The sequence below is a fragment of the Coturnix japonica genome, chromosome 1, assembly GCF_001577835.2.
Source record: "Coturnix japonica isolate 7356 chromosome 1, Coturnix japonica 2.1, whole genome shotgun sequence".
NCBI lineage: Eukaryota > Metazoa > Chordata > Aves > Galliformes > Phasianidae > Coturnix > Coturnix japonica.
The window spans coordinates 153,126,773-153,139,935 of record NC_029516.1 but is presented as its reverse complement, the minus strand read 5'-3'; the positions used below and the strand labels follow the sequence as shown (position 1 = coordinate 153,139,935).

The window sequence follows — 13,163 nt, the reverse complement described above, 5'->3', positions numbered from 1 at the left end:
GGGGCCGCTCGCAGCGCTGCGGGAGGAGGTGAACAGAGCAGGGACGGGCAGGGAGGAGGCCGAGGTAGCGAAAGGAGGACGGCACAAGGGCCGCTCCCCTCAACACGCGGCTCCGAGGCCCGCGTCCTCCTGCAGAGCGCTGCCAGCCGCCATGGCCGCACCGGCTGCGCTTCAGCAGCTGAGGGGGCTGAACGCAGCCGGGCGCTTCGAAGCGAGACTCGGTGGGGCAGGAGAAAGGAGCCGGGCGAGGCAAAGCCAAAAGAAACTGCACAGCCCGCACTGCCCGCTCTGCAAGTCCTGCCCATGCGCCGGGCGCACGGCTAGAACGTCACAGAGCAGGCTGAAGGCCCACGTCCCATCTTGGTGGGCAACGACAGCGCCTGAATAAAATGGGGGAGCTGAGAGGCAGGCTTGAAGCTTTTCCACACTCTGAGTGTCTCTTCAGAACGCTGAGCCTTTCCACAGGGCTTTGATTTGCGTTTTCTTCGCTCCACAGCCGCTCTGCTGGGAGCAGGCGGTGTTTAGGGCAGCGCAGTGTCCCGACCCCTCAGGCCTGGGCGGGGCGGGCACGAGGCCGCCATGGCAACGCGGCCCGCCCTGCCTCTATGGGGCGGAATCGGGCGGTGGGGCCGCGGCTGGTGATGGCGGCTGCGCTGCTGGCCGCGCTCGGCCTCTTCTGGGGCTCGCAGGTGGGAAGGGGCTGTGGGTTTGGCTGCTTTTCTTCAGCCAGATGTGGGGAGAGGAAGCTCTAGTCCTTGGAGGTGTTCAAGACCAGGTTGGACGGGGCCCTGGGCAACCTGATCTAGTAAATGTGTATGTTTGGTGGCCCTGCCAGGCAGGGGGGTTGGAACTACATGATCCTTGAGGTCCCTTCCAACCCGGGTCATTCTGTGATTCTGTGAAGCTCTCTCTTTTTTTCTTTTTTATTTTCTTTTTTCTTCCTCCCTTGCCTGCCTTCTGTTCGCTCCTTTCCCTCTTTAGGGTTGTTAGATAACAGTTTCTATTCATGACTTCGTAGCTGTTATGAGGTAAATGCGTTGCTCTGTCAGGCGATTCCAAATGAACTGAGTAATTACTAATTGCTTAGAGACAGACCTTGCGCTCTTTGCTGTCAGCCTTCCTCCCTGCTCTGCTCCTCTAAGTGTTTCCTTTATGATATTCCGTTCTTGTGCTGTTCCCAACCCTGTTTGCTCAGGGTACCCCTGTTGTAGCCAAGGCATTCACAGAAGAGGTGGAAGATGTTGGTTCCCAGCAGTTGCCTCTTTGCTTCTACAAGGCTCTGGCCTGACCCTTTTCTGTCCTGTCCTCTTCTCCCACTCCTCACCTGCAAAAATGCAGCCAAGAAGCAGCAGTCTTTGCTATGTTTCAAAGCATATACGTTGCATTGAGCTGTGCAGTTCTTACAGTCTTAAGCTTCCTCATTTCTAAGACATTTTCCTGCTTCTTGTGCACTTTTTTTTTCCTCTTTGCTTCTTTTTACTTTCCAGTTCCAGAGCTCCCCAACCCAAATGGCTTTGTTACCTCATTTGCAGATCATCAGAGCCGTAGCTGCAGACCTGCTTCTGTTTATCTCTCTAACCTGGATAATTTGAGTTGGATATTAGAAAAAACTTCTTCTCAGAAAAAGCATTTGAGCACTGGAACAGGCTGCCCAGGGAGGTGGTGGAGTCTCCTTCTCTGGAGATATTCAAGACCCGCCTGGGCGCCTACCTGTGTGACATGGTGTAGGGAGCCTGCTTTGGCAGGGGGGTTGGACTTGATGATCTCTAGAGGTCCCTTCCAACCCCTGCAATTCTTTGACTCTGTGGATGTGGCACTGAGGGATGTGGTCAGTGGGTGTGGTGGGGATGTTGGACTGGATGACATTAGAGGTCTAACCTCTAACTGAAACATATTTTTGTATTTTCAGATGTTAAAAGCATTTGATTACTTCTCTTCATGGAAGGCAGATGGGCAGCCACAGATGTACAAGTTGGACATAAGCTGGCCTAAAATTCCAGAGTACTTCAGTGGCCAAACATTTTGTGTTGCTGTTGATTCTCTTCATGGTTTGGTCTATGTGGGACAAGTAAGTGGGAATGCTACACTTCATATTAACCTAGTGCATTTTTGCCTTAAAAAATTCTGCTGTACATTAAAAATTATGATGTTGTATGGATATGGTAAATTTATTATTTTGTTATTCATTTGTATGTCTGTAGATATACTTATGATATATTCATTTTACATGTATATAAGCAGTTATAATTATGCATATCTGCAAATATAAATATGCATGTATAATTTGTAGGTAGTGTAAAAGGATATGTTATTTTGTATGTCGAATATTTTATGTATTTATATAAATATGAGGCTGAAACATGTACTTAGTTTGAAAAAATAAGTATGAAACGTTTCTGGTGTGAACACACAATCTAACTTAACTGACAGTAGCTTCTTTTCTAACTGCAGTGTAGAATGTAGTTCTGGTATAGGTGACCAGTCCCCTTATACTTCCAGCCTCTGTCCCATGAAATCAAAACCACATGGTTACAGTAATTGGAATTCTGTTTCATGGGTTATCCTGTGCTATGTATTTGTATCTTTAGATTCATGGCTAAAATGGTCTCTTTGTAGAAACTGATGGTATTTAATTATGGAACACAGTGTGAGTATTTCATTACCGTGAAGTTAACCAGTACAGTTAGGTTTTTTGTGCCTGTATTATGCTTTCATTTTACCAAAATGTGTATTTTTCATGAACATCTTAAAAGCACAACTCCAAATGCAGGTGCTTGGCTGCTCCAAAAAATTGATCTCTGTGTGATTTAAGTTGAAAGTCTAGAATGATTGGCAGGTTTTACATGCTACATTTAGATCCTTCTCTCTTTCCTCTTCTAGCTGGAAAATAAAAAACTACCAGACAAGTGACCTTCGTGATTCATGAAATACTGCAAAAAATTACAAAGAGGAATTTTCAAAAGCATCATTACTTGGTTAATATGTTTTATTAATAGATTTTTGTTGCCTTTTCAGAGGGGAGATGATATACCAAAGGTGCTTGTATTCTCAGTGGAAGGCTATTTTCTTTACTCCTGGAATGATACGGTTGAAATGCCTCATGGTATCTTTGTATTAAACACCGCAACAGATAGTTCAGTATGGATCACAGATGTTGGATCAGGTAAGCACAGTGGCAATGTGGGAAGTTTTAAGCAGGGAAGAAAATACAAGTCATGTATAAATTACTTTAGACAGTGTATTTTTTTAAATAAGGCTTTCAGATAACTCCGAAACAAGTTTGTGTTTTTCTTGCCTTGAACAAACAATTCAAGTGCTGCATAAAATGCTCTGAAGGTTCACAAGTAATGCTGTGTGTCTGTTTGTATCTTCTAACTTTAGCAAGCACTTATTTCTTTTTGGCAGAGGAGATGAATTAGAGATAAAAATACTCTGTGGCTGTGAAGCTTGTCTTTACCTATGACTGGTGACCGTAATGTGATGGATGAGTAATGCTGTAGCCTGTGGATTCACTTAACCCATAGTCTCACTGTCGAATTTTACTTGTTTTGATCTCACTTGCAAACATCAGCTTTTCTTTCTAATCCTTGTGATCAGTTGTAATGCTTCTCATTTTGTTTGTTAAGATATTTTTGCTCTTCTTTTATTATTTTTTTAATATCTTTCTTCAGGGAAATATGGGCACACTGTGAAACAGTACAGCCCTTCTGGTAAACTTCTGCAGGTGTTGGGCACACCAGGTAATGCTGGTTCAAGTTTGAATCCCCTACAGTTTGATCAGCCAGCAGAGGTCTTTGTAGAGGAGAATGGAGAGATGTATGTAGTGGATGGAGATGGAGGGATGAATAACAGATTGCTCAAACTTTCCCAAGGTAAGGAAAAATAATCTTCCTCAGCAGGTGGCAATTAAAACTTGGATTTCAAATAACAACTTGAGAATAGTATTAAGTGGGGGCTAGACCGAGTTGCTGCTTAGTATTAGCGACAGGATGTGGGGAAATGGCCTCAAGTTGTGCCAGGGCAAGTTTAGGTTGGATATTAGGAAGCACTTCTTTACAGAAAGGGTAGTTGAGTACTGGAATAGGCTCCCCAGGGAGGTGGTTGAATCGCCATCCCTGGATGTGTTTAAGAGCCGTTTGGATGTGGTGCTCAGGGATATGATTTAGCAGAGGGTTTTTAGAGTTGGTCTACTATGGTTAGGCTGCAGTTGGACTTGATGATCTTCAAGGTCTTTTCCAACCTGGGTAATTCTATGATTCTATGAGTCTATGATTAGTTGGAAGACTCCCTTTAGTAGAAACTAATCTCCTAATTATTGTTCAGACTTCAGGGACAAAGGCTAAGGTAGGTACTTATCCCTGTCTGCAGAGTACTGATGGGAGGGTATAGAGAAGGAGCTGCACATTTCTTGGATGTTCTTTGTGAAGAACGAGAAACAAATAACAGAAGTTGCAAAAGAAAGGAATTCCAGTTTGATCTTGGGAGAGAAAGATTCATGATTGTGGCGATCAGTCAGTAGTTTGTCCAGAGAGCCTCTGCAGTCTCAACCTGTGGAGATGCTCAGAATTTGATATCACCAACCTGATCTAACTCCAGGTTTTGATTCATTATCAGGACAAGTTCTACTTTTAGAGACAGGTTGAGCCGGATGGTGTCTAGAGATGCTTTTATTCTGTGATTCGAATCAACTTCCTCATATTCTCCAGCAGATGATCAGGGTTGATTAGGTCAGTGAGTCAGGAGTCTGTGCCTGTCTGCAGCTGGGGAAAAACTGAGGTGTTACAGTTTGTCCTTTGCACAACACCATCCACTTCATAAGACAGTCAGGTGATATTTAACATGCAAAATAGACTCAAAACCACCAAGTAATAAATATAGAACATGAATTTAGTAAACAAAGAAGTATGATCATCACTGAGCTTTTTATTTATTTTTAATACAGCACTTAACAGAGCCTTGACTATGGCTCTTTGTGCACTAGTGGCTGCATTTCTGTAACCATGATGCTGAAACCATTAATTACAATCCAGTAATCATTGCAGTAGTTGCAGTATTTCTTGGTTTTATGTATCAGGAGTGCTGTGTTTTGTATTCTGGGTTTAGAAATATCATCTTTTACAAATGACTAAAAATAACTTTGTTTGGGAATGACTTTAAGCTGAAGTTATTCTATTTATTTATTTACTTATTGCTTTTATTTTTTTGTGGTGCCTTCTGTTCAGATCATAAAGAGATATGGCTGAGTGGAGAAAATGGAACCGGTGTTGGCCAGTTCAAGATCCCACACAGTGTGACATTGGACCCTTTTGGACGGGTAAAGAATGAAAGGAGAATTGTTTTATGTGTAATTTACTCTGATGCCAGATGAATCGGAGCAGTGCAAGAAATTGTATTTGTTTTCCTTGTTTTCCTATGGTGCTTTACAGTTTTCAGTGTGATAGCAGTCATAAGCCAAAGTTTTATACTGACGGTTCTACTGAGGTAAATATCTTCAGGGTTGGTTCAAGGGTCCTGACCAGTTACTGTCTGTTGTTGCATGGATGTTGGCAATGTTCCTTATGCAGTTTCTAACAGGTTGCCATTGTGGGAGCATAGGAGAATTTTGTTCTGTAATAGATAACTTCCTGAGCACTTAAATTTCTTCAGGAGACTTCAGTTTCATATTTGGAAATTCCAGATAATCTTAAGAGAATGGTAAGACTCTGGCTAGGTTGTGAGCATCTGTTCTTTTCTACATACACCTCAAGGCATTCGAGATTCTACTTCTTCCTGATGTTAATCATAATCTTGTTTTTCCCTTGCTGTTCTTAATATTTTTAAGGGAAAATAAGATCAATTGGCTACATCTTCTGCCAGTTCTGTAGATACTGTTTGAACCAGAGTATGAAGTGATTATGAAAATAACCTGTCTTCCAAAACTGGGAGGATAGAAGGGAGAAGAGGAAAGATACAGCAACTTTGTGTTGAAGGGGAACATGAGTATGTGTGGTCAAAGACAGCAATTATGGTGGGCTGAGATCTTGTTGCCAAAGTGGTGTTGGTCATCAACTTATGAATTGACAATGATTTCTAATCTAAGAAATCTGAGAATGCTGTAGCAATGTTTCATTTAAAAATAGTGATGAAGGATCCCAGGTAAACTTGCTTTTTTTCCCTCCTTTTTGGGTCATATCCCAGAAAAGTGATGAAGCTTATTTATCTGACAGACAAGTTGTCAACAGTTAAATGCTCATGATAATAGAAAATGTGAGGCTTTCAGTGCAGCTGACTATTGGTATTGCTACCTTACAGTGTTTGTGAACTCAGTTAGCACAGGCTGAACAGAGATAAGCTCCACAAAACCGATGAGGCAAAATGTGCTGAGAATGTCAGAGTACTGAAATTGCTCAATATTTGTAGTAGTATTAACTGTAGTAGTGTCTACAGATGCAGTCTTTATGTGTCTGGATCATGATATTGCTGCTGAAAAACAAATGTTTAGTGAGATGGTATTTTATGAATTAATTTGGAAACTTTAGAGTATAAGGAACAAACAGAAGGTAAACAAGTATATTTAGTGAGAGACAGACCAGTGTTTCTAGAATTTAATAGGTGTATATATGTCCTCACTGGGGGTATAACTATGTTGCCACTAAGTATACCCATGTTGCAGCTACAGATGTGAAGAGAGGGCCTTGATTTCTTTCTAAAGTACTTTAAAAATGATTGCTGTATGTGGAGAGTTTGTTTGGAAGTCACACCTACTTACTCAGCTTTGATTGTGAAAGTATATTCTTCCTAGGTGTACTTTGCTTTTTTACTTCAGGGTGCCTATAACTTCCTGAAGGGAGGTTGTAGTGAGCTGGGGGTTGGCCTCTTCTCTCTTGTAATCAGTGATAGAACTAGAGGGAATGGTTTTAAGCTGCGCCAGGGGAGATTCAGGCTGGACATTAGGAAGTATTACTTCTCAGAAAGGGTAGTCAGGCATTGGAATGCACTGCCCAGGGAGGTGGTGGAGTCACCGACCATGGGAGTGTTCAAGAAATGTTTGGATGTTGTGTTGATGAATATGATTTAGCTGGGAAGTATTGGTAATGGTTGGACTAGATGATCTTCTAGGTCTTTTCCAACCTTGATAATTCTGTGATTCTTTGCTTATGCAAGAAACTGATGTGTTTAACTGGTTATGTTTGTGAACAACCATGATTTTTGTTCTTAACAGGTCTGGGTTGCTGACAGAGATAACAGAAGAATCCAGGTTTTTGATAAAGTGACAGGGGAATGGCTGGGGGCTTGGAGCAGCTGCTTTTCGGAAGATGGACCATATTCTGTCAGGTATTGTCTAACAGTTCTATTAAAACCGTGCAATTACATAAATAAAAGGTATACTCTGCTGAATGATAATGTTGGCAGTTAGTGCCTGATGACAAGAAGTTAACCAGTTTAACTAATAGGAAGCTGGGCCTGATTGCATGAAAAGATGTGCTCAGTTATATCACGGTATGATAGAATTCTGGTAACAGGCCATGTGGATTAAAGTGCAAAAATGGGAAATTCATTTTGAAGTTCTTCTGTTTTCTGTTGCAGGTTTTACAGAAGGAAATATGACTGTTTATGAGGGTGGGTAGCGATAGGACAAGGGGGAATGGTTTTAAACTGAGACAGAGGAGGTTTAAGTTAGATATTAGGAGGAAGTTTTTCACCCAGAGGTTGGAGATGCACTGGAACAGTTTGCCCAAGGAGGTTGTGGATGCCCCATTGTGTGAAAGACCATCTTGAATTAATTTTCTGTAGTAATTTAGTCTGTCTTGGGGAGCAGCAATACATAAAGAGAGGCTTACAAGTTAATTCTTTTACTGGTCTGTTGTAGCATTCAAAAACTTCATTATTTAAGTGGAGGTTTTATTTGTTTTAAAGCACGTGGTTGTGTTAATGCGAGATGTCACAGGGTGCATCATTCTCTCTTTCACAGATTCACTGGCAATTACAAGTATCTGATTGTAGCTCACCTGAATATCAACCGTTTGTCGATCTTGGCAGCACCACCAGTTGGCGAAATTGGGGACTGTGCTATAGTCAGCACAATCCAGCTGGCAGATGAAACCAAGCCACACCTTGTAGATGTAGACGTGAAGAGTGGAGCAATCTATATTGCAGAAATTGGAGCCCAGCAAGTGCAAAGATTTGTACCCTTAAGCTGATTGTTTCCCACAACTACCGCAGCAGAAGCTGTGTGACATGTAAGACCTATGATCACATTTCCTTGAGTTTTCTGTAGCTTGTGTTTCCATAGGCAAGCACAGAACACTGTGCTCAGAACTCTAGGGAGAAGAATGCTTTTGCTGCAGTTCTGGAGAAGTACTTGGTTTTGAGCTGTTAATTATTTGAGTAATGCAATGATGGCTTTTCCTTTTGTTTCTGGAAAGAGGAAGATGAGTGTCTTTATTTTATAAAATTTTGTGAATGCTGAAAAATGTATTAATCAGTGCCTAAAGCTTCATGTTAGGGCTCATGTACTTGGCTTGTGTGTACATCGTTAAATGAAGGCCAGAACTGATCTGAGGGAAGTATATGAATGATTGATTTTCTGCTATCAAATACCTCATTATAACATTTCTTCAGGTTTTTTTGTTTGTTTGTTTTGCTTTTTGGTTGTTTTTTGTCTTTGTGCTGAAACTGCCCCAGCTCTGAATACAGAGATGCGTTATGGTGTTGAATAAGATGCTGCTGGATGCTTGTGTCTCTGCTGACACTGACGTCTGCCTTGAGCAGCTGATGATATTTGCTGTGAAATCAAAGTTTTCACTTTCAGCTGAGCCAGTCAAGCCTGTAATAGGCTACAGTTAAAATGGCATCAGGCATGTCAAACTAAATTAAAAGTATGTGCACGGCAGCCAAATACTAATTCTTAACTATGTCTGTTCTAAATATAATTTGATTTATTATCAGGATGAGTTTTCTGTTTGATGAGATTTCACAGTGAAACATATTGGAGTTCAACTCATTTAAGTTGTTCGTGGTGAAGAAATCAGAATCTGCTAGGAAACTCTTAAACAGCATTAGGGGCCTGGGAGACATGATTCTCAGCCGATGTTATTGGAGCTCAGTCAGTTAGCAGTTGTTTTGATTTGGGATGTTTTTCTTCACCATTTTATATTCTGCACTTAGACTTTCACTGCCCCAAAGAAACAACTCCTCTAATGCCTAGATTTTCTTCCCTTTGAAGGACTTCTTAACAGATGTCTCCAGACTCAGTTCTGAAGAAAAACTGTGATCGTCTTACTTTTCTGAGTAAGAACACCAGTATAGTACATCTCTTTTCATTCCCAGTCCAGAGTGATTCCATTTTCTTTACACATTACTATGTAAATTTATGTTAGTCCACTTTACAGCACAGAGGGGAATGGGTACAAGAAGGGAATTGGGAAAAAGGCTTTGGCAGCCTTAGAGTGAGTCACCAAGTACCTCCCTAAGCTGTGGTCCCACATTCCATGTTTATCTACTAGGTTTTCAAAACATTTGGGAGGATTTATCCTGTTTCCACACAGTAGAATATGTGGAACTAATTTAATGCTAATCTAATAAAGGTGATTCTTTTTTCTACTTCCTTAGGAAAGAATAAGGGAAATGTAATAATTCTGAAGATATCCATGTTAGTGAATGTCACTTAAAGCAAATGCATCTTAATTTGGCAGGTTTCAATCTAAGATCCCGACATTTCTGGGTCAGCAGATGGGAAAATTGTCCAGAAAAGCCAGATTTGTATGTTTTCTTTGTGAAGCAATTCAGCTGTGGAGCCTGATGCCCTGATTTCAGCACTATTTGAGATTAATGCACTACATGGGCATCTCTGCCCATGGCAGGGGTTTGGAACAAGATGCTCTTTAAGGCCCCTTCCAACCCAAGCCATTCTCTGATTCTGTGATATAAATGCTTTGCAGTTGGCTGGATCAGCAATAATAAAGGCAGATCTAACCTGTCTGCCCTCATGCCAGCCCTGGAGCTAGGACTTCAGCAAATACGATCCATCATTTGCATGGTATTGAGTTTCAGCTAATAAGCAATGTTTATTAGCTGAAGAAGTAGCAGCTTTTCCTCTCGACCTCAGCAGATAGATTCACATGGCTTTGAAGTGTGTTGTGTGGATTTTCTAACTAGGTCACCATTAGCTCAGGGATCTCTGCTGTTTGTGCAATTGAACTTTTTTTCGCTTACAGAAGGTGAAATTATCTTTAAAGATATTAATATAATTAACTACATTTGAGCATATCTTGATGCTGTAAGGGGTCCAAGCACATTGATTCTTCCTCATCCCATCTCAACCTTATTTATATTCCATTTGAAGCAAAACTACAAGGTTTCTGGGAGCACTCTTCTGCATTCTGTGGAGGAGTCGTGCACTTCTGGATGTTGACAAACAAGTTAATTATGCACATCTCAGTTGGCTGTGTAGATGTTTTTATGTGGGCTTTTGCAGCACCTAGAAATGGGGAGGTTTCATCCCACTTTGTCTGAATTGACTGAGATGGGCCACGGTGCCAAAATAAACCTTACCTTTGGGGATTGGGTGTGTGTGATAAGAAGGGATGTAAATTGCATGAGATTCTCAGACTCCTTGTTCATTTTTGTGTCTGTGGCCAAACTACAAAAATGATATATGCACTTTCTTATTCTGTGAGGGTCTTCTTATGTATCATCTTGAAACTGATCTCTGAAAAATTGCATAATAGGGTAATTGGTAAAATAAATTGCGAATTTACCACGCTGAAAGTTTTGGGCTCTTTATTTCTTTATTAACGTCAATACATTTCATTGCAGTGGAACTTCGCTAAATACGAGATTCTCAGGACTTGAATGCTGATATCAGAAATAATTACAATCCTTATTAAAATGGAATCTAAAATTTCCTGTTGTCTTTATGCATTACTGTTTCAGCAGGCCAGCTTTTTCATGCATGTGAGTTGGAATGATACAAAGATGGTAACAGATATTTAAAAGATTATTTATGAGGAAAAACTCAACAATATGGATGCCTTCACTGGGAAATGCTGAGGCAATCTCCACCAGGGAGCAGTCTCCAAGAGATGCTGCTTTAGTGGTGATCAGTCCTTAAATGAGATCTAGAGTAGGTGGAGTCAAGCTCCACCCCTTCCGGGAGCGCAGCTGAATTACCCTCACCTGTGCTCCCACAGCTGACCCGATACTTGCCTCAGCTGATTAATCAGAGGTTCAGGTTGTGATTACCAATATCCCATACACATGCTCTAACTCATGTACTTAAAAAAACAAAAAGCACACAAATGTCTTCCAGATGTGTTCAATTAATTAGCAAAACAGGGTGGCGACTTATACAAGCACAAAGCATTGAAAAAAATGGATACTCTTTTTATTCTAACAGGGAAATAAAATTAACAAAATACTTCATAATGTTCATTATTGATAATTAAAAATATTAATAATTAATATTCTAATTAAATTCAATGGTGAAGCACTGGAACAGGTTGCCCAAGGAGGCTGTGAATGCCCCATCCCTGTAGACATTCAAGGCCAGGCTGGATTTGGCTCTGGGCAGCCTGGTCTGGTGGTTGGCGACCCTGCACATTGCAGGGGGTTGGAACTGGATGATCTTTGAGATCCTTTTCAACCCAGGCCATTCTATGATAATATCAGGAGCAATGGAGCAAACTATTTAGGTTCAGAAGAACAAGAGGGACGGAAATACTTGCACAAGAAGGAAAATACCATACTAGTGTTATCTAGGCAAGGAAGAAAACATAACTGCTAGAACCCAGGAAAATCTAATTTTAGTTGAAAGGTGGCAGTTTTTAAGTGTGAGGAAAATATCAGCATAGTATCAAAATGAAGGAAATGAGAATAAACTGTCTCTTGATGGTTGGAACCTTGGGAACTTTTTGTTTGTTTGATTTAAGCTTCCCTACTGTTAGGGTAAGTGCCTGAGTTGTTAACAGGATGACATTGCCAGAAGCTAAGATTAAGTAGACTGATACTTGTCTCTTGTATGACTCTAAGTTGTGTTAATACTGTTAATCATAATTGTTTCTCAGCAATGCTAACCAGACTTTTTTTTCTTTCCTGTTCCAACCATCAACTGATTTAACCTTATCTGTCTGGTCAAAACAAAAGAAGCCTGGATCACGTTTGTACCACACATGATCAGTTCAGTGAGGCTAAACTATCTCAATAAGAGCTGGAAGGGAAGGTTCATAGGGATGTATGTGGGTCTCCTTATTACTCTAAGTTCACTGCCTGAAAGTGGTTATTAACCTTTCTGAAGCATTAAGCAGTTATCTAAATCGACACATCCTTTCTCCACGATTTGTAAGGTGGGAAGCCCTCACAAGAGTTCTCTGAGCGAGATGTTTCCTATGACTGAAGTTGCTTAAATGAAACGTAAGAGGGCACCAGACCCCTGCTGATGTTTGCCATACGCAGAGTAACCCCATCCCAGTGAATGTAAACAGCTGATAAATTCTAAACATTTGGAGTAAGTCAACAAACATAATGAATTATGGAAGATTTCCTTTCTCTTTTCAGAAGACTGATTTAAACATAAGCAGATAATTGTATTAGTCATTCTGGCTTATTAATACTGGATTTATGTCCATCTTATATTTATTTCCATTATTTTTCCTAGAAAAAGAGAGTGTCCAGAGACTACATTGTATGGTGAATTGATTATCCCTTACTCCTGATGCACTGCTTCAGAAACATAATAATTTATAATAGTATAACTGTAGCAGCATAATTATACTGAGAGCAATGCCAGTATATTTCCCTGCAGAGATGACCCCAAGTGAGATTAGAGCTAAGCTTTCTAGAGCTGATTCACCAATTTCATTCTGCCCCTCCTTTCCCAGCCTTTGTCTAAAACCCTGCTATGATTTGGTATTATTATTTTATTCTACATTTTTGTGTTTGCATCTGCAAGAACTGTGTTTCCCATTGGTTAGCATCAAAAAGTTACAACACTGACTTCCTATGAGATTAATGTTTCCAAATACATGAACTTTTCAGGGTTTATAGAGCAACAAAGTCCTGTTCTTAATGTGAAATTTGAAGATAGGAGCATATTAATTTATGATTTGTTACTGCATTAGAGCCAGTGTGACACTGATACATATGAGATATGAATCAAGTTGATACGCTTTGTCATAAAAGCATGT

The 13,163-nt window shown here is 40.7% G+C and overlaps 1 protein-coding gene across 1 annotated transcript; it reads left to right on the top strand.

Moving 5' to 3' along the window:
* The first annotated feature begins 124 nt into the window (after positions 1 to 124).
* On the top strand, positions 125 to 10,749 carry NHLRC3 (NHL repeat containing 3). Its single transcript, XM_015851906.2, is given in 10 exon segments — positions 125 to 349; positions 351 to 450; positions 453 to 537; positions 539 to 689; positions 1,910 to 2,068; positions 3,016 to 3,163; positions 3,672 to 3,872; positions 5,223 to 5,314; positions 7,202 to 7,314; positions 7,952 to 10,749. Coding segments are annotated over 10 exon segments (1,476 nt in total). The 5' UTR covers positions 125 to 151; the 3' UTR covers positions 8,181 to 10,749.
* Positions 10,750 to 13,163: the final 2,414 nt, after the last annotated feature.